Source organism: Colletotrichum higginsianum, chromosome 5, assembly GCF_001672515.1.
Source record: "Colletotrichum higginsianum IMI 349063 chromosome 5, whole genome shotgun sequence".
Taxonomy (NCBI): Eukaryota; Fungi; Ascomycota; class Sordariomycetes; order Glomerellales; family Glomerellaceae; genus Colletotrichum; species Colletotrichum higginsianum.
The window spans coordinates 1,959,534-1,980,728 of record NC_030958.1 but is presented as its reverse complement, the minus strand read 5'-3'; the positions used below and the strand labels follow the sequence as shown (position 1 = coordinate 1,980,728).

Below are 21,195 nucleotides of genomic sequence, written 5' to 3'. Positions count from 1 at the left end.
TGCAATGTCCACCGGACACCCCTACAAAAAAAAATTACATGATACCTGCTTTCCAATGCTTCGGTGCGCTAGTTACCCTCTTTCAACGTACACATACATAGGTGATGTAGACTTAGACATACGCACGCTCACACCTCTGCTCCCTCACACTCTCACCCCATTCCCACCCACACCCGTCTTGCTCACCTTTCTTGGCTCCGGCCTGCCGGGTTTAAGCAGAGAGGGCCAACAATCGGAGAGGCCTACGACGTTGATTTCTAATTCCAGTAGTCTCGGTCTCGGGAGTTTGTTATTCACCCTCCCAGAGCCTGGCTGGCTCGCCCCTTGCCTCCTCGGCTTCAAGATGCATCCGGCCTTGCACTGCTTCACCCTACACCTGCCGTCTCGTCTCAACCACTGCCATTCTTCCTACCGCCACATATGTCCCAGACGTCGGATACTCCTTTCCGACGCCGCTCACTAGTTCCCACAACATGGGCGATTGATTAAACGCAGCCTTCTCGTCGAGCGGCAACAGCCATGTCTGCCCGGGCTCACAGGACGAAGTGTGATGCTTGTCAGCACCCCATCCCATGCATTTTGGTATAGGCACGCCATCAGGTCTCAACTGACTGTCATCTCGCATCGAGCTTGCAATCTCAACTTCTAGGCACATCATTGGCGCTTTCACTGCAGCAAGTGCGCTCTGGGCATGTCCGGATGCCGGCTCCAACACACGCGGGTGTAACGTAGACCTAACACAAGCGGTCCATGATGATGGTCTGCCCAACCACGCGCGCGTCAGAAGGATGGGTTGTGGGAACTCGGCCACGAGGACAAGAGTCCACACTGAAGGGAGGGAAAGTAGCACCCTGTAATCCAACAACACCTCTGTAGGTTACACAGCTCAAGCCATTGACGGGACTGCGGCAGATAAACGACACAATTAGTAGCCAGCCACACATGCCAAGTTCAAATGCGAAAGGTCGCAAATTTCTGGCCGCGTCTCACCAATTTTTTTTTTTACAATCAACAGCTGTCAACCTATCGTCAGCGCAGGAGGTAGCTCCATTGCTTCATGGCCAATGACACAGGTAAACAGACACCCCTGAACATCGGGCCGGAGCTACCAAAGAAGAGATGACACACCGACCTTGCTTCACAACCAGGATTGCGACACCTATGTTTATCATTTGGCATGGACCATGCCATAGGGATCAGGCTGTGATTTGCTACATTTTCCCTTGTCCCGGAGACGGCTTATTGTTTCTTTTGCCTGCAGAACAGTCGGCCGACGTTGAATGACCAGAGACAGGTCTAGACAGACCATCTGTGCAGCTGAAGCCTCCACGTTGGTCTGGCCCTCGGGCCTAATGTGTACTTCTTTCAATAACCTTTTTCTGTGGGAACTGTCGTGAGGCAGGTTTGTAGTTTGCCTCCTCAGCACAAAGTGGCAGAAGCCGTGATCGATACCAGGCTAGGTTCGTCGCACCTACAGGCACGCAGACTTGCGAACTTCCTTTCCTCACAGATCTTCACGAGCTGGGCTATGATGAGGATTCTAGATACCTCTTTGGATCCCGGTTTGCGAAGCTGTCTCAGAGTGGGCCACGGGCCGAGGCTGAGAGCTTTCGGACTGTGTGTGCGCTTCAAGGAATCCTTACCAAGGGCTGACCAAAGACACAACATCTCGGGGAACGGGGGGTTTGCATCCTGCAGAAAGCAGGGCTTCGGACATGGATAAGCGCGGGGCCTACTACATAAGGCAAGTAGGTAAGGTATTCGTGGGTAGCATGCATGAAATTTCCCTTTGTTTCCCTCGGCGCCTACTCTTCCTCTCCGCTAATTTCCATCAAGGATGAGCTGACTTGCATGGCACAGCTTCCGATGGCACCGGGTTCTCATCAGTAAACTGCTGCCGAGCTGCAACATCGCACATTATAGCACTCCTAGCTAGCATGTGCCTCCAGGTCATCTCTCTCAATTGTTCCACGTGCTTGTCTCTGGTCTGAACCACTTGGACCAGGCTGTATATGTCCCCTGTGCTGGCCATTACACCTTTGCCTGGGTTTGTTCGGTTTTTCAAACGTACTTCTATCGGTATTGTGCATTATACCTGTGCCGCTGCAAGAAAGAACAGACTTGGCTACATCTACCACCAGTGTGCACCTGGGCTGGTTACCTGGATTAATCTCTGGGGCTTGCCTCGGTTCCATCCTCCAACTTTCCTTTTTCTTCCTGCTTCTGCACTGGGTGAGCCGGAGGGATATCTCCTAGCCGCGCCTATTGAGAAATAGGTTTACGTCTGGTGCGTCCGCGATCCCACACGCTGTATCGAGGTCACGGCCAAGGGGGACGGACGCGTGCCCCCGGCAAACGCAGGTAGGGGAAACGTCTGACCCCCTTTCCTCAGACAGTGCAGCCCCGGGCTGCGCTTACTCATTCCAGTGACTAAATTCCAGCATCAAGGTTCCGTCATGTTTGGTCCGGTATCGTTTCTTGTTTGACCTTCGGCGCCTCCTCCGGACCGCAAGCACAGTTGTTTGGCTCGGCCGAAGGCCAGTATTCTCACATCCTTGTTTTTCGCTCTCTTACCTCTACAACAGCGGCGGGCTTCTCCGCTGCTGCGCGTGGCGACATAGTCCGACGGGGATTTATCCCATGACAATCACATCACAGAAACGCGACCTTGCATTTGCGGATAGAGAACGACGACCAAAGGTCAACAAGAAGTGCGTTCTTCGTTGTCCACATCAGTCTTCGTTCAATCACCCCGTATCTTCCCCTCCCCTACTCGCCATTTCACGATTCGAGACTTACCCCTCGCGTTGGTTATTAGACCTTGACTGGAGGCAATGGTTTTCCAAGAGCTGTTCTGAGTCGACCAATCCTCTTTTCTTGTCTCTAAAAAGACCGCTCTGTACCTATGTTGCCCAATACAGGGACGCATTCAGTCACCCAATCAATCATCTTTCTTTCTCCCCAGCTCCTATCTTGTGCACTGCAGGCCATCTGGCACTGTTCACCACCAGCCCGGACGGAAGAGGTTGAATCATGTCAAACACAGTAAAGCTCAGGCCGCTGTTGCCGCTCGCCGCCGCCGCCAGCGGCCCCCCGCCGACGGCCCCCGTCATCACAAGACCACCAAAGAGGAAGGGGTCACAAGTCTCAGCCGCATGTAATGGTACACTAGCTCCCCACACCGAAATTAACAAGCTTAGTCTCTGATATAACAGCACATAGGCTGCCGGAAGAGAAAGGTCAAGGTCAGCAGCAATAGCTCTTTCCAAGTCTCGTTGCGTTGATGGTGTTGTTACAAACACGGTCGAGCAAAAACAAGGACCGGCTAAAACTTGCGATAGTGTGATGGCGTCCGGCCGAGCTGCTACACCTGCAAGACGTCGAATTCGCCATGTGTCTACCCCGTCCCAGAGGGCCTCTCGCAGAGGCAGGCCCAGAAACAGAAACTCAACTACGTGTCGAGGGCCCATGAGAACAGCCAACGGGTGTTGGAACTGCTCCGGGCGAGTCGGGACGGCGCCTCGCAGGACATATTGAAGCAACTACAACACTCGGAGCACCTCGACGAGGCGATACAATCGATAGCCGACGCTAGTCTCCTTCTCCCTAAGTTTCACGAACAGAGACGTGAGTCTCCTAGCGAGTTTCCAAGACGCTTTAAACAGGAAATCCACCAGACGAGCAGTCGCTTACGTGATGGCTTGCCGCACGCAGGAGTCTCGACAGATCTCTCCTCACCCCCGGGCCTAGGGGATCCGACTTCCGAGTCGACAACTCAACCACTTTCAAAGTATGTTCCAAACGTAGGACTCGTGGATATAACCCTTGAACTCTGCTTACTGATGGTCACTTTAGTCATGATAGCTTCAATAGAGACCCGTCAGCCAACTCCGAGCCGGATCATGCCCTTCCAGTTTCGCGCTGGACAATCGTTTCTCGGGACAACAAACTGTTGACCCATCTTTTTGATATTTTTTGGATGTGGGACAGCACCCTATCCCACCTCGTCGACCGAGAGCTCTTCATTGCCGATCTAAGCGCCACCTTACCGGACCTTTCGACGGGTCAGCGCCGAAGCTTCTGTTCGCCCTTTCTCGTCAACGCAATTCTTGCCGTGGCTTCTGTTCGTGACTAGAAATCCAATCAGCGTGTTGAACCATACTGCCGGGGTCCCTTTCGCTAACAGGTTCGCGTTTACACGACCACAGCTACACGCGACACGCAAGAGTTTCAGTCCATACTCGGGGAATTTCGTCGTGCTCAGCCTCGAGTTTGCCCGCTGTGCTTTCGACTTGCTCGAATCGGAGAGATGTTCGGGTTCGAGCTCGTTAACACTGCTGCAGGGCGCGGCCATTCTCTGGCTCTTCGCCAAGAATGAGGGCGCTCGAGCATTCCCCACGCAGGCCGCCAGCCTCGGGAGTTTGATCCAGCGCACCTGGTCGGAACTTGGTCTTGAGACCGGTGGCCCCATGGCCTTCAGGGTTTCTGGAACGAGTGAGGCTCACAAAGTCAAGATCTGGAAGGCGGTTTCTCACATGACATGGGGGTTCTATTGCTTCTTTGCGTACGTACTCCCTATCACCCAAAGCCCCCTAGTGCGTGCACATTGCAACTAATCAGGCGCCCACCTCTCACAGAAAAATGGCGGCATTGTTCTCTCCAGACATGCTGGTTCCGAGGCCTCGAATAATGAAGGCATTCGAAGACGTGGAAGCCCAGCAAGGGCTCTGCTCGCAAGCCTCTTTTCTGTCCACCTCCGATGACAGCCCGGATAGCCAAACGTCACATCAGTTGCAGGTGTTCAGTGCCAAATGCTCCCTCTGCGAGATTTCCAACCAGTTCACGTCCGGGTTCTCGATGAATGAACAGGCCTCGCTTCTGGATAGCAGACAGTGTACGGCGTTGTACAACAAACTCCTTTGCTGGAAGCTGTCACTTCCCAACCATCTCATGACGAGCAACAGCGTCTCGCCATCTGTTTTGCTGCTCCAGCAAGTCATATTTCATTCTTTCTCTCCGATGCCAATAGCAAGAAAGAAAAAAAGGAAACACTCTCCGGAAGCCTCCAGCTGACAGCTTTCCCCACCAGAGCATCATACGATTTCGTCGCCCTGAGGCTTCTCTACAGCTACACGAACCATGCCGGCACCGACCTATTCGACGGCCGCAACGCCGCCTCCCTCCAGGTGCTCCACGCGAGCTCCATGATGACGAACCTCTGGATATACCGCAGCATCTACACCATCAAGCACGAGTTTTGGGCGGCCGAGTACTGCTCCTCCGTCGCGCATGCCCTCCTGCCGTCTCTCGAGACCAACACCTCGACACCCGTGGTCCACGACATCGTCGGCAGGGCCTGCTGCATCCTCAACGAGATGGCGTGTGCGGGCGTCTCGGGCCGCGCTGGGGAATTACTCAAGGGCATCGAAGAGAGGGCGAGGGCGTCGAGGATCCGTGTCCCGGCGTATGGGAGGCAGGAGGCGGACGAGGAGGCACACGGAGGGGGGGCCATGATAGTGTTGCGCGGTGTGCGAGTTTTCGACGGCGCTGAGGGCGGCGAGGGCGGGATGTTGGACGGCGCCGACGGCCGTCACAACGTAAGGTTCGGCAAGACCATTGCTGATATCTCCCGGGCTTCAGCCAAAAAGTGACCCGGAAATGGTACTAGGGGTAGGGGGAGAGGCGGGAAGCGTTGTGGAAGAGGTTGATGTCGCACTTTCGCACGTTGGAGTAGTGTTTTTTGACTGTTTTCTTTCTAGGAGGTTTCGCGACGGTTTTTATTTATTTATGGATTGGCTTCTATGGAACTGACTGGATTCACATCAGACACGATGGACGCCCCGCGGGAGCGTGCACAATGTACAACGGACGGGGACTTAATCGCGGTGACAAGTATACCAAGAGGGGGAACACTTCAATTCGTTCCACAATTTGAACAGAAATAGGGAGGGGTATAATTCCAAATGCTGCCTTTTCCTGAAAGTTCTAACCACTTGCCTCATCCTATACGCCCATGCGCCGCCTGGATAAAGACAACCCTATCCGATCCAGCCCATCATATCTCAGCCGCCGCGGCTTCGCAACTCCCAGAGCTAGGTGTGTTTGCCGCCGCCGCGCGCCGCGACAGACGGTTCGATCTCCTCCCCGCGGATCCATACCTTCCTGATTTTCCGCGTCGCGGTGATGTCCTCGAGCGGGTTCCCCTCGACGAGCACCAAGTCGGCCCGGAGGCCGCCCCGGACGATGCCGCGGTCGCTGAGCCGGAAGGCAGTGGCCGCCACGCAGGTCGCCGAGCGGAGTGCGTGGATCACGGGCATGCCGGCCTCGACCAGCAGGCGCAGCTCCTCGTGCAGGCTGTCACCAAAGGGGATTTGGGACCCCAGGACCGGGTTCGCCGTCGTGCCGGCGCAGATGGTGACGCCGGCCTCGTGAAGCGTGCGCACGCTCTGCGTCGCGTGGTCATAGCTGCCGCCGGGAACGACGTCGGTGCGGGGGCGCTCGACAGGGTCACGGTTGGCCGTGGTCCTGTCGAAGCTGTGGGAGGGTTCGGTAGTGGTGTTGTCTGCGGTGGGGTCGTTGGTCAACGCACGCCGTCGCATCATGGTGAGCGTCGGCACGAATATTGCGTTTTTGGCGGCCATCCTGCGCGCCAGAACGGTGTCGATGGGCGCGTCCAGGGGCGCGTGGGCGAAGACGTCGAAGCCGGCGCGTAGGGCGCGCTCGTAGGACGCCTTGCCGGCGGTGCGGGCGATGATGAGTTTGCCGTGGGCGTGGGCGGCGTCGGCGAGGGTCTTGAGAATATCGTCGTCGAACGATTCAGGGTCGACCGAAACCTTGATGAAGTCGGAGCTGTCCGGTCCGCTGGATTTCAACGAGACATAGGCCACGGCGTCCTCGCGCGTGCGGATGATGTAGCTGTCCGGGCTGTCGTACAGCTGCGGCTGATAGCCTCGGGCGGGAGATGGTTCGGTGCCGCAGGTGAGAAAACTCGAGATGCCCGTTCTGCCGGCGGCGTAGACGCGCATGGCCTGGCATTGCTGGGTGGTGCTGCTCATGTCGAGGATGGTCGTGACGCCCAGGCTCGCATACATGCCAAGGGCTGCGTTGGCACCTTTGACATTGGCATAGACGTCGATGAGACCCGGTATGAGTGTGCAGCCTCGGCCATCAATGACAAAGTCGGAAGTCTCAGCATCGGAGTCGTCGGCCATGTAGTTTTGAATGTTGCCGGCGGATCGCGTAAAGACAACATTGCCAGGTTCAAGAATGGTCTCGCTATCGAACACGCGAACATTTTGGATCAATACTTTAACCATTGCCCCTCCCCTATACCTTTTGCGTAGCGTTCTTGTAGGTGAATTCAAGAACCAGGTATGCTCCCACTTGAGCGGTATCTTCAGAATCCGAATGCAGGATAGTCGTGTGTGGTTGTTAAGCGGACAGATAATTTCGGTGATCCAACAGGGCAAACTCGGTATACTATGTGCTGTTGCAGGTTGGAATGGCGACTGGCAGGTGCTTGGTGACATGATCACAAACAAACGCTCAAATCAGCGTACGTACGCAACTACATGCAACACCTGCCCTACCAGTCACTGACACAAGACTATGGGCCGAGGTGCTACACAGTGACAGGTTTTCAGGTCGTCATTGGAGGAGTCCGGTGCAAATAATAAGAAGAACGTGCTGGAAACAAGATTCCGTACAACAAAGTTCAGATTTGCTTACATCCTAACAGGGTATTTTCCAGTATTGGCTGAACGTCAGAAGCTGGTCATGTCAATTCAGTGGAGGGGATGGGGCGATATCGAGAAGTCAATGACAAGGAAGTCTGGTAAGCCAATGAGAGAGAGGGCCTGTCCGGAACCCTCCCCGTTTGGCCAATCATGTTAAAGTATTGAGTATGTAGTTGAAAACATCAAGTTCTTAACGTTGGCGACAACTGCTATTCTCGGCGGGGGCGGCGTTTCAATTGGGTGGATGCGTTGGGGCCAAGCCTAGCATGTCATCTAGCATATCATGTCTGGCAAGACGACAAACCGTTCCGAGTTCCACAAGCAGTAAAATCAGGTCAGGGTTTCGATCGTGCAGCAGATGACTGACAAGTCTGGATATGTACGGATACTTGTTGCTCCTTTGCTCTTCATAATCTGAAAGTTGATCTGTTCGCCAACATCCCTGCAAAAACGGTTAGCGCACTCGAAGAAAACAACTTGTTGTCGAATTCAGAGTTATTGTCGTCGCTATTGCCGGCTTCCTTGTGCTTCTGGCGCCAATAAAGAACTGGTGGCTGCGCCGATGTGTAGTTGTAGTCAAAACTTACATCCCAAACTCCAGGCCGAAAAAAGGCGTGCTCCCCACGCCTTGCTCCATGCAAATTGTTCAGCGATCATGGCCCGATAATTACAATATGAAAGCACAAGATTCCTCTCGTACGTTATCCCAGACAGAGTCGAGTTCCGAGCAGGATATTGTTCGATTGCAAATTCTACGTCGTTATGTTGCACCGTTGGTGGACGACGCTTTTCTCATTTGGCCTGAAAATTGTCGATGGGAAAGACTGCATCCGCAATGCAGGGGTTTATATGTGTGTTCAGGTCTGGTTGGCAGTCACCGCTTTGGCTATTGGTGTAGACTCACTGTCTGATCTCTCTTCATACTTCCGCAGCTTGTGATGCTAGAGGACAGTACTCTCGGCCTGCCATCCGTCTCCACTGACGAGAACTCTCGTAAAACGTCGTCTGGCACGCGGCAGTTTTTGAACCGCGAAAGCGATCAATCATAACAAGCCGGCCGGAGGCAATCCCCTGTTGGGTGTATATTTGGTGCCAAGTCGCAGGGACGACCACCGTAAAGATTTCGATGATTTCGAGGCAAGGAGTCGGCATCGGGCTTCGTCGGTACGCACTCTCAGACCAATGCGTTTGTTTTTAGATTTGACGAAGCAATCGGCGGTCCCAATCAGACATCATCATCTTCAACATCTTCCACCATAGCCTTCCTGGGCCCGGCAATTGCGGTCTCATCCACGGAGGTTGTTGACTTTAAATAGCCTTCTTGCTCGAGCCTGTCCGCCTCCTCGGGCTCCATCAACCCTGCTTGGCCCTTGCCCTTGTCCATTTTGATCTTTACAGCAGTAGGCACGAAAGCAGAAACTGCCTCTTGTGCCAAATTTCGGACCATTGGCTTGGCTTCGTACACCGTCTTGGGCTCTGGCGCTGCAGGTTTGTCTTCCTTTTCCTCTGACTTTTGTTGTTCGGCCTGCTCAGCCTGTCGCCTCGCTCGTCTCTTAGCATACCACTTATCCATCACTTCCTTTGGGATCGGTGGAGGGGTATCTCGCGGCATGGGGATTCGCTTGACTTCATCGGGGACATCCTCATCGCTGGTCAACTCATCGTTGTCCCGTCTCCGCTTTCCAAGCACGCCCCTCGAAGCATCGCCATCGCGATCATAACTGCCGCGGCCGAATGTGGGTGCTTTGTCGCCTAGTACTTCGCGTGCCTTCTTCACTGCATGGAGCTCCTTCTCGAGACCTTCAAGAACTTGCTCTTCATGCCGAGAAAGTTTACCGCCCCCTGTCGTAACAGCTTTGAGATCGTCGATCTGCTTCTGGATTCGTTCGGGATTCCGGCGCGCAAGTTTCTCATTGCGACGGGACTGGACTTCGGCCTTGCCTAGATAGGTGACACGTCAGCTACGAGATCGCCGATGAGGGCCATACGCTTTTCCTGCGGTCGGGACGAACCTTTCTTTATCGCTTTCGCTTTGTCAGCCTTTCTCTGGGCTTGTACCGGATTAAAGTTGCGTTCCTTCGGCATCTTGTAAAGTTCGAGCTTGTATGGTAGGATTCGAACAACAGGGTGGGTGAGTTCGAAGTCGTTTTCAAAGATGGTGTTGGCGCAAGTACGTAAGATTTGGATATCGCGAAGCCAAGATGAACTGTTCCGATAAGCTCTCTGATCAGTAACACCTGTTTATCTTATCTAGTCACGTGAAACCCGCCTGTGACAGGGGCCTGATAGTTGCCCCTGCAACATTGTTGACTTATGCCCCGCATTGCCCAATAACACTTTCTCTTTGTTCCCTGTCTTCCCCCCCTAAAACGAGTGTGTCCACCCGGGCAGCGATCGACTGTGCATGGTTACCGTCAGCCTTTCTTGGTCAGGTTCAGGCCCATAGATCTTGCCTGGGTCGTCGTCTCCATCCATCACCCTGGATTCCAGCCCAAATCAACCCCACGGCGGAGAAGATAACAACATAATAAGCCGCGCTGGTCATCCTCTATCAGAAGCACGCAACTTTATTCGTACCTTGCAGTGCTTTCGACCCTTTCGACCCTTTCGACCTTCTTTTCGACAGCCCTCCACCAGCTGATCGTTTGCCCGCTTTGGTTTTTTGCCTTTTTCTTCCTTGCCGCCGCTCCTCCCCCAACGCCCCCGTTTCGATCTGTTTTCTTGGCACCATCGCAACCATGTCGGGCTTCATGGCCAATCTGTTCCCCGGAGGGGCCAGAGACACCCACGCCGCGTCGCGACCGGAGACGCCCACGAGAAACAGCTTCGTCAACCCATCCAGCACGCCTCAGGGCAGCCCCAGCAAGAGAACACTTCCCCCTGGAGCTCATGAACTGCCTGACGCATTTGACAACGCCCTCAAGCTGAACACGCCTGTTCTCGAACGGCCCAGACTCGATCGCCCGCTGAGTGTCATCACCACCCCCCAGTCCACCGGAAGGGGCAACGAAAACAGCCCGAATGTAGATGAGAGCGTGTTGCACAAGGGGGCCATCTCCACCGGCAGTCCCTTGAAAAAGTCCCACGGACAGGAAAATACTCCTCCCATTCCACGCCTTGGGGGCAACGACTCTCCTTACCAGCAAAGCCACGCCGCCATCTCTCGCCACGAGTTGTACCAACCCAAAGAGAAGGCTGTGACCCCCAGGAACAAATTCAACACCCAGAGAGCACTGACCCCCGAAGAGCTGGAAATCCTTCAGCGCCCCAATGTCCGAAGACTGGTCAACGTGACTCAGCTCTGTATGTTCGAGTTCCCCAGACCTGCCGCGCCTGAGCTAACGAGTAGCAGACTTTCTTGACTACTACTTCGACCTCCTGACGTATGTCGGCTCCAGACAGAACCGCCTGACTGCGTTCCAGTCGGAAATTCCGCCTCCGCCCGAGACGGATGAAGCGACGTACAATCAGATGTGGCAGAAGTACAAGGGCCGAGAGCGCGCCAATCTAAGAAAGAGACGCGTTAGGCTTCGGCAGGGTGATTTCCAGATCCTGACGCAGGTCGGACAGGGAGGTTACGGCCAGGTCTTCCTTGCCCAGAAGAAGGATACACGCGAGGTTTGCGCCCTGAAAGTGATGAGCAAGAAACTGCTCTTCAAACTGGACGAGGTCCGCCACGTCCTGACAGAGCGTGACATCCTCACCACCGCCAAGAGTGATTGGTTAGTCCGTCTGCTTTACTCTTTTCAGGATGACAAGAGTATCTATCTTGCCATGGAGTATGTGCCGGGTGGAGACTTCCGCACCCTGTTGAATAACACTGGTGTCTTGAGCAACCGTCATGCGCGATTCTACATCGCCGAGATGTTCTGCTCAGTTGATGCCCTTCATCAGCTAGGCTACATCCACAGAGACTTAAAGCCGGAGAACTTCCTTGTTGACTCAACCGGACACGTCAAGCTCACTGACTTCGGTTTGGCTGCCGGCATGCTCGCTCCAGCCAAGATCGAGTCGATGCGAGTACGCCTCGAGAAGGCTTCTGAGACATCGGTGCCGTTCGGAAAGCCGATGGACAAGCGAACAGTGGCAGAGCGACGCGAGGGATACCAGACGATGCGAGCAAAGGACACGAACTACGCCAAGTCCATCGTCGGCTCACCTGACTACATGGCGCCCGAGGTTCTTCGAGGAGACGAGTACGACTACACGGTAGATTATTGGAGTTTGGGTTGCATGCTGTTCGAGGCACTAACGGGATTCCCTCCCTTTGCGGGCTCCACCCCTGACGAGACTTGGCGGAACTTGAAGCACTGGAGAGAGGTTCTGAAGCGCCCCGTCTGGGAGGACCCTAACTACTTCCTAAGCAACCGCACATGGAACTTCATCACGACGTAAGTGGCCTTTTCGAGACTTTGTGTGCGACAAGTACTAACACCGAACCCTAGTTGCATCAACTCCCGGTCCAAGCGCTTCTCAAACATCAAGGAGATCTTCGATCACCACTACTTCGCTGAGGTTGACTGGGACACCTTGCGTAGCACCAAGGCTCCATTTGTGCCCGAGCTCGATTCGGAGACCGACGCAGGATACTTTGATGACTTCACCAACGAGGCCGACATGGCCAAGTACAAGGAGGTCCATGACAAGCAGCAGGCACTGGAGACCATGGCGGATCGCGATGATGAAATGGGCAAGAGTCTCTTTGTCGGCTTCACGTTCCGTCACCGCAAGACTACGGACGACGCCAGTCCGCGCAAGCCGATACCGTTCAAGGAGGAGGAGGACACCTTTGGCACAATGCTGTAGGGCAAGCCCGTGTGGCAAAGAACCCAATGGCAGTGGTTTCCTCAGCGGTGCTAGCGCTGAGCCTGGAGTCGAAAGATTCCATTCATGATGATGATGAGTTGGACGTCATGGGAAGGGGGAAATAGGCTGTGTTGGGAACGATGGACTACTTGTATGAGCTTGGGGCTGGACTACCCTACTGCAATGGCATGTTTGAGATGAGATTTCGGGCTTTCTTTTTGCGTTGGAGTTTGTAACAGGACAGGACGGGATTGGGATGACAGGCCTGCTGCAGAGCATCAAGCACCGCAGGGTCCTTTCGGCAGGGATTAATCTTAGTGATGGGGGCGTTGCAGACAGCCGGCCATCTGACACACGTGGAACAAGAAACAATAAACGCGCATTCAGTCAATCAGTTGACAAACAACTGTCCGCGTCATCCATCGAGGCTGGTGCGGCAGCCCGTGAGAGTATCCCATCTTAGCTCATGCCGGAATGACCAGCCTCGCCTCTCGGCACGACGGCAGCTAGCCTAAGACTTGCTGCCATTGGTGATGGCAGCTTCCTTGAATGATGGAGGGCTGTGGGAGAGGCTTGATTAGCCCGGACCCAGAATTAGCATAAGCACATATTGTGAAACAAATCGAATAAGACTTCGGTCCAACTCGGTGACCAGGTCCTCGGCGCCCAGACAGTAGTCCGAGTGATGATGTTTCGCGTCCTTCCTTTTAACCGCGCCTAGAGGGACAGCATGATCCCGACGGGCTGGATGCAAGCTACATCAGCAGAAGTAGCAGACCCCTACATCACATCAACACCAACACACGCATTCAGACGAGCTCATACATCACAAAGCCTATCCAACGACTACGCGACAATTGGGAGAAGAAGCAAAAGCCAAGAGGTGTTCCACGTTTTCTCTCATGGGTTACGTGGAGGACCGAGCCAGCGCGGTGGAAACGGAGGTTGGTGTTGATTGGCTTGGACCGCGATGGATCACCGACCGACACTAGGGCTCCCGCTACGGCCGGTGTTCCCCAAACCCCATCCCGGACTACTACCATCACCTGTCGTATCACACCAACCGATACTTGACCTACGCGTCCCCACTGAGCTAAGGTAAGCATACAGTGCCGAAGGGCCACTAGAGTTGCCCGGCTGCTGCAGGATAAGCAAGGGCTGACTCCGAGCAAGGCTTCCGGGATGGGCATCATCGAGGTATCTTCTCTCTCTGTCTCTTCCCGTAACACTGGCCGGGTATCCTGTCATGCCACAGCCGCGAGATGGCTTCTTGAAGGGGGAGCTGTGTGGAAAGCGTAAGATTGCAGACTGCGGGGGGACATGACTTTGTGCGTCTTGTTGAACCAGCCGCATGGGTATCCGAATAGGATCTGCGAAGGGCTCAAAGAGTCCACGAGGTGTCCGTGGACCGCGGCGGTTCCCCTCCTCTACAAGGGAGGCAGGCGAAAGGGGCCGCTAAGACACCATGTCATTGCCTTTTTTGCCGTTCGGCCATACGGCCTCTCGGGACCGAAGCTCTGTCGTCGCACTGCCAATCTGCAGTGGCAGGATCAGCGGCGACGTCGGTGAGTGAGCGTGAGGCGCGGAGGCGGTCATGTCGTTCTCTGGATATAAAGGGGAGTCGTTCGAACTCCTGACCGTCTGTTGTTTGGATTTTTGTTTCGAACCATCAGACCGGGACGCATATTCGTTTTCGTCACAACATTTTCCATCCAACCTACCAAGTCTTATCTCATATCCGCCCCCCCTAGCGGCATATTTTGCACACAGTAAAACACAGGAAGAAGAAGCAACAAGAAGCTACTCAAAATGAAGGCTACCATCGTCGCTGCTGCCCTGGCTCAGGGCGCTGCTGCCGTCGCCGCCCCCAACGGGCCCGGCAACGGAAACTGGGGCCCCGGCAATGGCGCCGGCTTCGGAGGATTCGGATACGGCGGTGGATGGGGCGGTTTCGGCCCCGGCGGTTTCGGCAAGGGTGCTGCTCAGTGCGCTGTAAGTCCCATGTTTCCCCCTACATCCTCCCGTCATCGCAAAATTCAGTTCCATCTTTGTCCCGTCTCTCTGTCTCCTCCCGTCTCCAAGTTTCTTTCTCCGCGTCAATGTTTACTGACACTGTCCCTCCCCCTAACTAGAGCTCCTGCTTCTCCTCCCACTTTGCGACCGCCACCCCTACCCCGCAAGCCTTTTGCACCGACGCTCCGCAGCTGAACGACTGCGTCCGCTCCGCCTGCACCACTGACTCGGCCGCACTGGCGTCTTACACGTCCGTCTCCTCGTCCGTCTGCAACGCCTTCACCAACTGCGGCACCACTAGCACCTTCACTTACAGCGGTGGCTGGTGGGGCGGCGCCTCTCAGACGGATGCCGCCGTCACTATCACGGGGTGCGCCGTCGACGGCTGGTGGGCCCCTGGCGGCGCATGGGGAGGCATGGGCCCCGGCTGGGCCTACAAGACGGACACTGTCACCGTCACCCGCACCATCAATGGGGTCGCCATCACCGGACCCGCCACCGTCGCCCAGGCCGTCTCGGGCAGCAGCACACTGCTCACGACCTTCACCGGCGCGTTCGCCGCTCAGGAGACGAGCGGTTCTTCCGGCGGTTCCGGCTCGCAGAACGCCGCTGCCGGTAGTGACCCCAACCGCGCCGTCAAGGTCGCCGGCGCAGCTCTGGGTGCCGTCGTCGCCGTCGTCGGTCTCATTTGAGAAAGGGTATCGGGTTTTCCCGATCTCTACACATCTTGAACCTGTATACCTTACCCCCAACCTTTCCTATGTTTGTGTGTTTTACAAACGGGATTTGTAAAAATGACTCTGGAGACGAAAATAAGGGGTATGATTTGGGTTTGATCGTTTGTGGCGGAGCTTCCATTTCTCCCTCATCGACCTCATGCCTCCTGGTATGGAGTATGTGAAGTGGGCTGGGATGTTGTCAAGGCTGGATACCTTTTGCGTAAACCTCATTTGATGATGAGATGTGTTCCATGGGAGATGACTACAGTCCTTACTTTTGTTATGATCTAGTAAAGCTACGGCCGCACATGATAATGGAAATGAGAGTTTTCAAACGTTGACGACTTCCTTACGTGACCGCACAGCTGGCTTCTCTGGTTGAAGATAGATATGCCGTTATGTCTTCCCGGTTTGAAAAGAATTATCCATATCAAGGAATGAATTGCAAGAGTAACAGAGCATCGAGAATTCATCAATTTCTGGCGAATGTCCCTCGTCCGAATTTGCACATATCATTAGAGACGGAAAAAAGTGCACCCCTGACAGAGCGATACCACCAGCTCTATGGTTGCTTTGTACGCATCTTGGTTTATAACCCTGACCCCCGGGAAAGATCTATAGATCGGGATGCTCCCTATGTAAACCATTTCAGGATGTGCTTGTATCTTTACGTTCAGTTCGATGCCCACTAATGCCACACCAATGCTTTGACAATCGATGAACAGCAAGTTTGGAGGGTGAAATCGAAATTTTCCACAAGCGTCGTATCGAGCCACATACGGGCAAACACACAAGAGTTCCGAGGTGGCATTACCCCAGCAAGCACTGCCACGAGAACGTCGACGGACACGACCGTTGCTGTGGGGACGAACATCAACAATCACGCCCCACTCCTGCGTCCAGCCTCAAGGGACCGGATGAAAGGCACAACAAGGCAGGCGCGCACCACCTGCGCGCGCTCTTCCTCGCGCTGCCTTCCATTGAAAGCCCCTGCACGACACCGAGTGCCTATCGAAAGGTGACTTGTGATACTTTCGGTTGCACCGCCTAATTCAGACATACACATGGACATACACAAAATCGCTCTCGATATCGGCGCCGTGTCGGGACAGGCTTGAACACGAAAGGCCAAGCGACCGAACGACGGAAAACAAAAGCATGTGCTCAAGTCATGTCGCCCTCGCCACTGGGTACCCGTTCACAAAGTGGCCCCGGTCGAGGCGAGTGTCGCCAGACAGGCGCGAACTATCAACAAACATTGCAATCGTTTGCGCCATGGAGGACAGGAGATCGGAGAGGGGACAAACTATGTCGTGCGTTTCTCCGCAAAAAAAGTGTAAAGATGCGCCGAACGTTCGTCTCCCAAGCTATGGCGTTTGTTTTTGGAGATGTACTCGAGCAGTTCATGCCGTACTTGGACCTGGGACAAGGACCCGGCTTGGGCCCGTGGGAGCCCTCCTCCTGGTGTGGTGAACCAAGGGGGGAGGGGATGATGCCCAAAGTTATTTCATCCTTTACAAAAATGATTATGACAAACCTTTTTTAACCCCGTTAAATCGGGCCAGGCAACTGAAACGCAGGTCGGATAGAGTAAAACAAGAAGAAGGTTTTAGAAACCGGCGCTCTCCCGAACCATTTTAGAGTTGTCCTATCCGCAGGATGCAGCCATCGACTCGGGGCGTTAGCCAGCCATCGGCGGCATCCCGCAGTTGATGACTCGTAGTCCCAGGACTGGCTGGCGTCCCAGAGATAACTTTTCGTTAAGATTCTAAGCCCACTCGTGTGGGTAGTCTTTGAACCAGGCAAGTCTCGAAACCCGAATCGAAGGCTCATCCAATACACCTAAGGATCGAACACGCATGTGCGAATCACCAGACAGGGACCTTTGCGATTAGCCATTCTCAGCAGAAGAATGGTGGCTTCTGAATGGGGCTGCCATGGGCGGTGTTCTGGAGCACACTGGGCATGGATATCCACGCAGGGGGGGCCAATCTCGGTCTTGGTGGCAGGCGTATCTGCATTTTATTATGAGAAGCGTCAAGAAGCCAGAACGAAGAAGACGATTCCTCATTGTGACATGAGTGGCCGTCCCGTGTCACAGGCGGGCTATGGACGATACCCATCGTCCAGCGCTACGGATCCAGGGGTCCCCGCTCTCGTCCTAGTTACTGGACCCAGTCTCATATCGACCCCGGCGCCAGACTACCGCCATGCCGCTACCAGATACCGGGAGAGGACCGGCGAAGTCAGCCGCAGGAGACAAAGTGGGAGCCCCGCTTCTCCGTGTCGGCGGATGACTGATCGGGGCTCTGTCATCGTACGACGCTTTCTGTATGGGGACCAGGCCGCCTTTGTCCATCCCCACCGAAGGAATACCTCCACTTGAAAATATTTGCATCCCAGCGATGGTCATATGCTACCTACTTCAAAGCATCACTGGCGTCACCCCGGGCGTCGGTGGGGCGAAATTGGGCCTGAAGACGTTCGGGGAGCTGTCAGGTCGCGCGTCGCGGAAGTGACTCGCATCGTGAGGAAGAATTTTCTTCTAGCCTGCTTTCCCCCTTCTCGTAAACCATGAGGTAAGTGGTGGAGTACTCTTGTGCAAGTTGGAACTGCTCGTCAACACAGCTCCAGAAGTTGGCACGTCTTGGCGTGTTGATAAGGGGAAGCGCTGTCTAGTGGAGTCGTGATGCACTTTGTTCCCAAATTCGGATTGTTTGACTCGCGCAGCCGTTTTCCGCCTTGGCAGTGACCAACCACTGGGTGTTCCAAACTGTCCAACATCTGCAAATCATCTGCAAGTCGTTGGATATGATCATCATAGCATTGATTGGCACTTGCCAATCCCAGTGCGTTACGTGAACAAACTGGGCAAGCTGACTCTGCTGACCTCGGAACTGCTTACCACAAGACACGAGATAATGGCCTTGTCTCGCAGCCCGAGATCCATCTTGAACCGATCAGAAGTCCATGCGCCAATTACGAGATGATATGTAAAGTTGAGGTGATGAAGGGCCGCCAGTATCTACCAAGGTAGCTCGGCGACACAGGCGGCACAGGGCCCAAAGAAGAAAGAACCGATCTGTGTTAGTCAGTGCATGCAGCTTGTAGGTGTCCTGCCACCCGTCGCATCGTTGTTGCATGTTGGGAACAGTCCACTAGGAAGAATATAGGTTAGTCGTCGGCCACCGGCGACCTTTTGTGCTGCCGGCGAAAGCCCCCTCAAGTGGTATTGCAGACGATCTCCATTGAAATCCTAGATCCAGCCCGGCGATGGTAACGGGAGAATTCCCCACCCACTCCGTCGTCCTGCAGACAGGGGCCGGTGGCTTGACTCGAAACGCTCCTCGTTTTCGTCGAGGCACATCTGTGCTCCGCTATCAACATGTTGAATGAACAAAGTGCCTTGGCGATCGAGATTCTAGATCAACCAAGGCAGAGATAACCAAGAAACAGAAATCGTAACCAAGGCAGCCGGCTCGATAGACCCATGGGCCCGCGTCACTTGTGCTCGCCATGTTCGAGTCGTCACCGTTTTCTCAAACCGTCAGCCGCTGTGAGGTGTCGTTGTACCTGACATGATTTTGCCCCGTTCGTGTGGGTCTAGCCCGGCATCTCTTTTGGTGCGCTTTGCCGCTTCGTTGTTGTGCAACTCCGGGATAATGGGTACCACACGGCGATGCCCGGGACCCCCGCCGCCGGTGCCAAGATAACCCGGCGCCTGGTGTCTTCAATCCCGCAATTCCGCCCGCGGGTCTTCTTGGGCCCGGGCATCAACGAAAGTAGGTTGACGGCGGAAAACTCTGTTGCCAGAGGCCCACCCCAAGCCTCGGCTGGAGAGTAGACGTGTACTCCGATGAATTTTGAGTGTGGACGGCGCGATCATGCGCCCCAAATATCCACAAAGAGCGGGAAGACGTGCAACCCCGGCGCGTATCAATCAACGGACGGCACTGAACACCACATCGTCTGGTGTCCACAAGCCTGGCGTGGGCGAAGCGAATCACCGGGGAGGGAGATGCCGGGGGGGTCGAACAGAAGCTAGAAAGTCTCCATCCAGGACGGTGATCCGTATGCCTCGGCGCTGCCGTCCATTAGGTTCCTTTGGTATCACAAACTTGTCTGTGTCAAGGCCCTAAAATTGCGGGACGGCGAATACAGCTGGAGACCAAAACTCGCCCGGCAAGTTTGTACAAGGCTCCAAACACGGATGACGTTTTCTGCACCTGAAGGTGTCGTTAAATGAAACGACGAGGGGCCTGTGCATGTCCTGATGGCCTGACAAGGCGGACATACAGGTTCGACAAAGCCATTTCGGCCGGTGAGTAGAAAGTTCATGCCGAGGTACTAGATGGACTGTAAAGCGGTCCGACCTAAGCAGAGGACAAGACTATACCACCAGATCGAAGTCGGCATCGCGTAGCGGGACAGCTCGAAAGCCGCGCCAACAGGCAATGAGGCTCAAATGCGGCTAGACGTCATGGAGAACGTGGTGGTGGAGTCGAACCTCGGCCGAAGTGGAAATTAAGTAGAAGCCGAAGTCCGTTTTGGGGCGGTGGTGCTGTTGGTGACAGAGCAGGCAACTGGTATCCTGGATGGCGGTAGACTAGGTGCAAGCAAGACTAAAGTAGAGCAGTGTACTGTTCTGTCCTCTTGCAGATGATGTTCATGTGCCTCAATGGCAGGATAGGGCAGATAGCCCAAGTGCGCCATCTAGATTCCGGCTTCTTCCCGAACCCCTGGAAGAAAACCCCTCGTGGATGATGAAGGGGTCACGAGGGGGGATCCAGAACTCCGGGTCTGATCCTCGTGGTGGATGGAGAGGAAAGTTTCTGAATGCTGAGATTGTACAGAGGGCCGAGTGAAGGCGGCGAAGCAAACGCTGTAGTCTAGTGACTCCTGGGTCACGAGAAAAAGAAAAAGAAGAAAAAAAGGGAGAAGGGTTCAGGGATGGTTCGCCTGTTCGGTGGTTGAGATTGTGAGTCGGAGGCCGAAAGGCCGTCTTCGTTGCCGAGAGATGGCCGCTCTTGGGCACAGCCGTAGGCCCATGCTCGGCCAAGATCTACCAGGATAACTTTGTGCAAGACGCAGAACCGACGGGGAGCGGGAGGCATCCGCTGGGGTGGGCTGCGCTATCCTTGCGGATACTGATCCGAGCCAGCCCTAGTCCTGTCTGTAGCCCTGTATACACAGCAAGTCGGTCCTTAATGACAGTGACCAGAAGGCTTACGAATAGTGGTCAAGGGACCAGACGAAGGTGGAGACAGTGTAATCGCTGCCTCACCAGGGGTCTGGACTAGCATCGTATGGATGTAACGATGACGGGCGCGATCTAACGCCGCGAAGGGCAGTGTGCCGAGAAACGGGGACTTGGACAAACCCTCGGCCGGCGAGTGTTGATCAATAAAGACCGACAAAGTTCGGGGCATTCAGGTTGTACCGGGGGGAGGGCTGGTGATCAGAGGACGTGTCATTGAGGGGAGACAAGGACGGATTCATGGGTTTTAGAATGCTGAGTCTTGGAGGACGCAATCGACGAATATACCGACCGGACTGATATACGGTCCCTTGGTGTGAGACTACCTACGAGGTACAAGAGGCACGTTCCTGTCTCGATCCTGAAGCAGTGGCGACCAACATTTACTTGAGCCGGGGATGAAGGTACGTACTCTGGCAACGGCACGAAAGTGGAAACGGCAATTGATTAATCATTTGCTCGATTCGGCCTCGGAGGAGACCGACCCCGCCGACACTGGAGCAAGAAGAGCCCGCTTGCGAACGACCTTCTAGAAAGAAAAAAGAGAAAAATTCGATGATCCATCATGATTTCACTCCGTTATCAAATGACTTTTTTTTTTGGGGGGGGGGGAGGAGCCGGAGTCCGCTCGCCGGTTTAGTTCCGCACTTCGGTAGACCCCATG

The 21,195-nt window shown here is 54.7% G+C and overlaps 5 protein-coding genes across 5 annotated transcripts; 3 read left to right on the top strand and 2 right to left on the bottom strand.

Annotated features, from left to right (window-relative positions):
- Window positions 1–3,033: 3,033 nt before the first annotated feature.
- Window positions 3,034–5,651, top strand: CH63R_07517 (Nitrogen assimilation transcription factor nira; the record flags this gene model as incomplete). The annotated part of the gene is made up of 6 exons (XM_018302492.1): window positions 3,034–3,163; window positions 3,223–3,245; window positions 3,342–3,790; window positions 3,856–4,123; window positions 4,209–4,595; window positions 4,890–5,651. The coding sequence occupies 6 exons, from the start codon at window positions 3,034–3,036 to the stop codon at window positions 5,649–5,651; spliced, it is 2,019 nt and encodes a 672-aa protein (XP_018157270.1).
- A 441-nt stretch (window positions 5,652–6,092) lies between these two features.
- On the bottom strand, window positions 6,093–7,529 carry CH63R_07516 (amidohydrolase; the record flags this gene model as incomplete). Its single annotated transcript, XM_018302491.1, has 1 exon — window positions 6,093–7,529. One exon carries the CDS (start codon window positions 7,527–7,529, stop codon window positions 6,093–6,095), a length of 1,437 nt encoding a protein of 478 aa, XP_018157269.1.
- A 1,432-nt stretch (window positions 7,530–8,961) lies between these two features.
- CH63R_07515 (WW domain binding protein 11) lies at window positions 8,962–9,821 on the bottom strand (the record flags this gene model as incomplete). The annotated part of the gene is made up of 2 exons (XM_018302490.1): window positions 8,962–9,677; window positions 9,749–9,821. The coding sequence occupies 2 exons, from the start codon at window positions 9,819–9,821 to the stop codon at window positions 8,962–8,964; spliced, it is 789 nt and encodes a 262-aa protein (XP_018157268.1).
- Window positions 9,822–10,474: 653 nt separating this feature from the next.
- Window positions 10,475–12,542, top strand: CH63R_07514 (Serine threonine-protein kinase sid2; the record flags this gene model as incomplete). Its single annotated transcript, XM_018302489.1, has 3 exons — window positions 10,475–11,039; window positions 11,089–12,127; window positions 12,182–12,542. The coding sequence occupies 3 exons, from the start codon at window positions 10,475–10,477 to the stop codon at window positions 12,540–12,542; spliced, it is 1,965 nt and encodes a 654-aa protein (XP_018157267.1).
- Window positions 12,543–14,351: 1,809 nt separating this feature from the next.
- CH63R_07513 (uncharacterized protein) lies at window positions 14,352–15,247 on the top strand (the record flags this gene model as incomplete). The annotated part of the gene is made up of 2 exons (XM_018302488.1): window positions 14,352–14,534; window positions 14,675–15,247. 2 exons carry the CDS (start codon window positions 14,352–14,354, stop codon window positions 15,245–15,247), a joined length of 756 nt encoding a protein of 251 aa, XP_018157266.1.
- Between the last annotated feature and the right edge of the window lie 5,948 nt (window positions 15,248–21,195).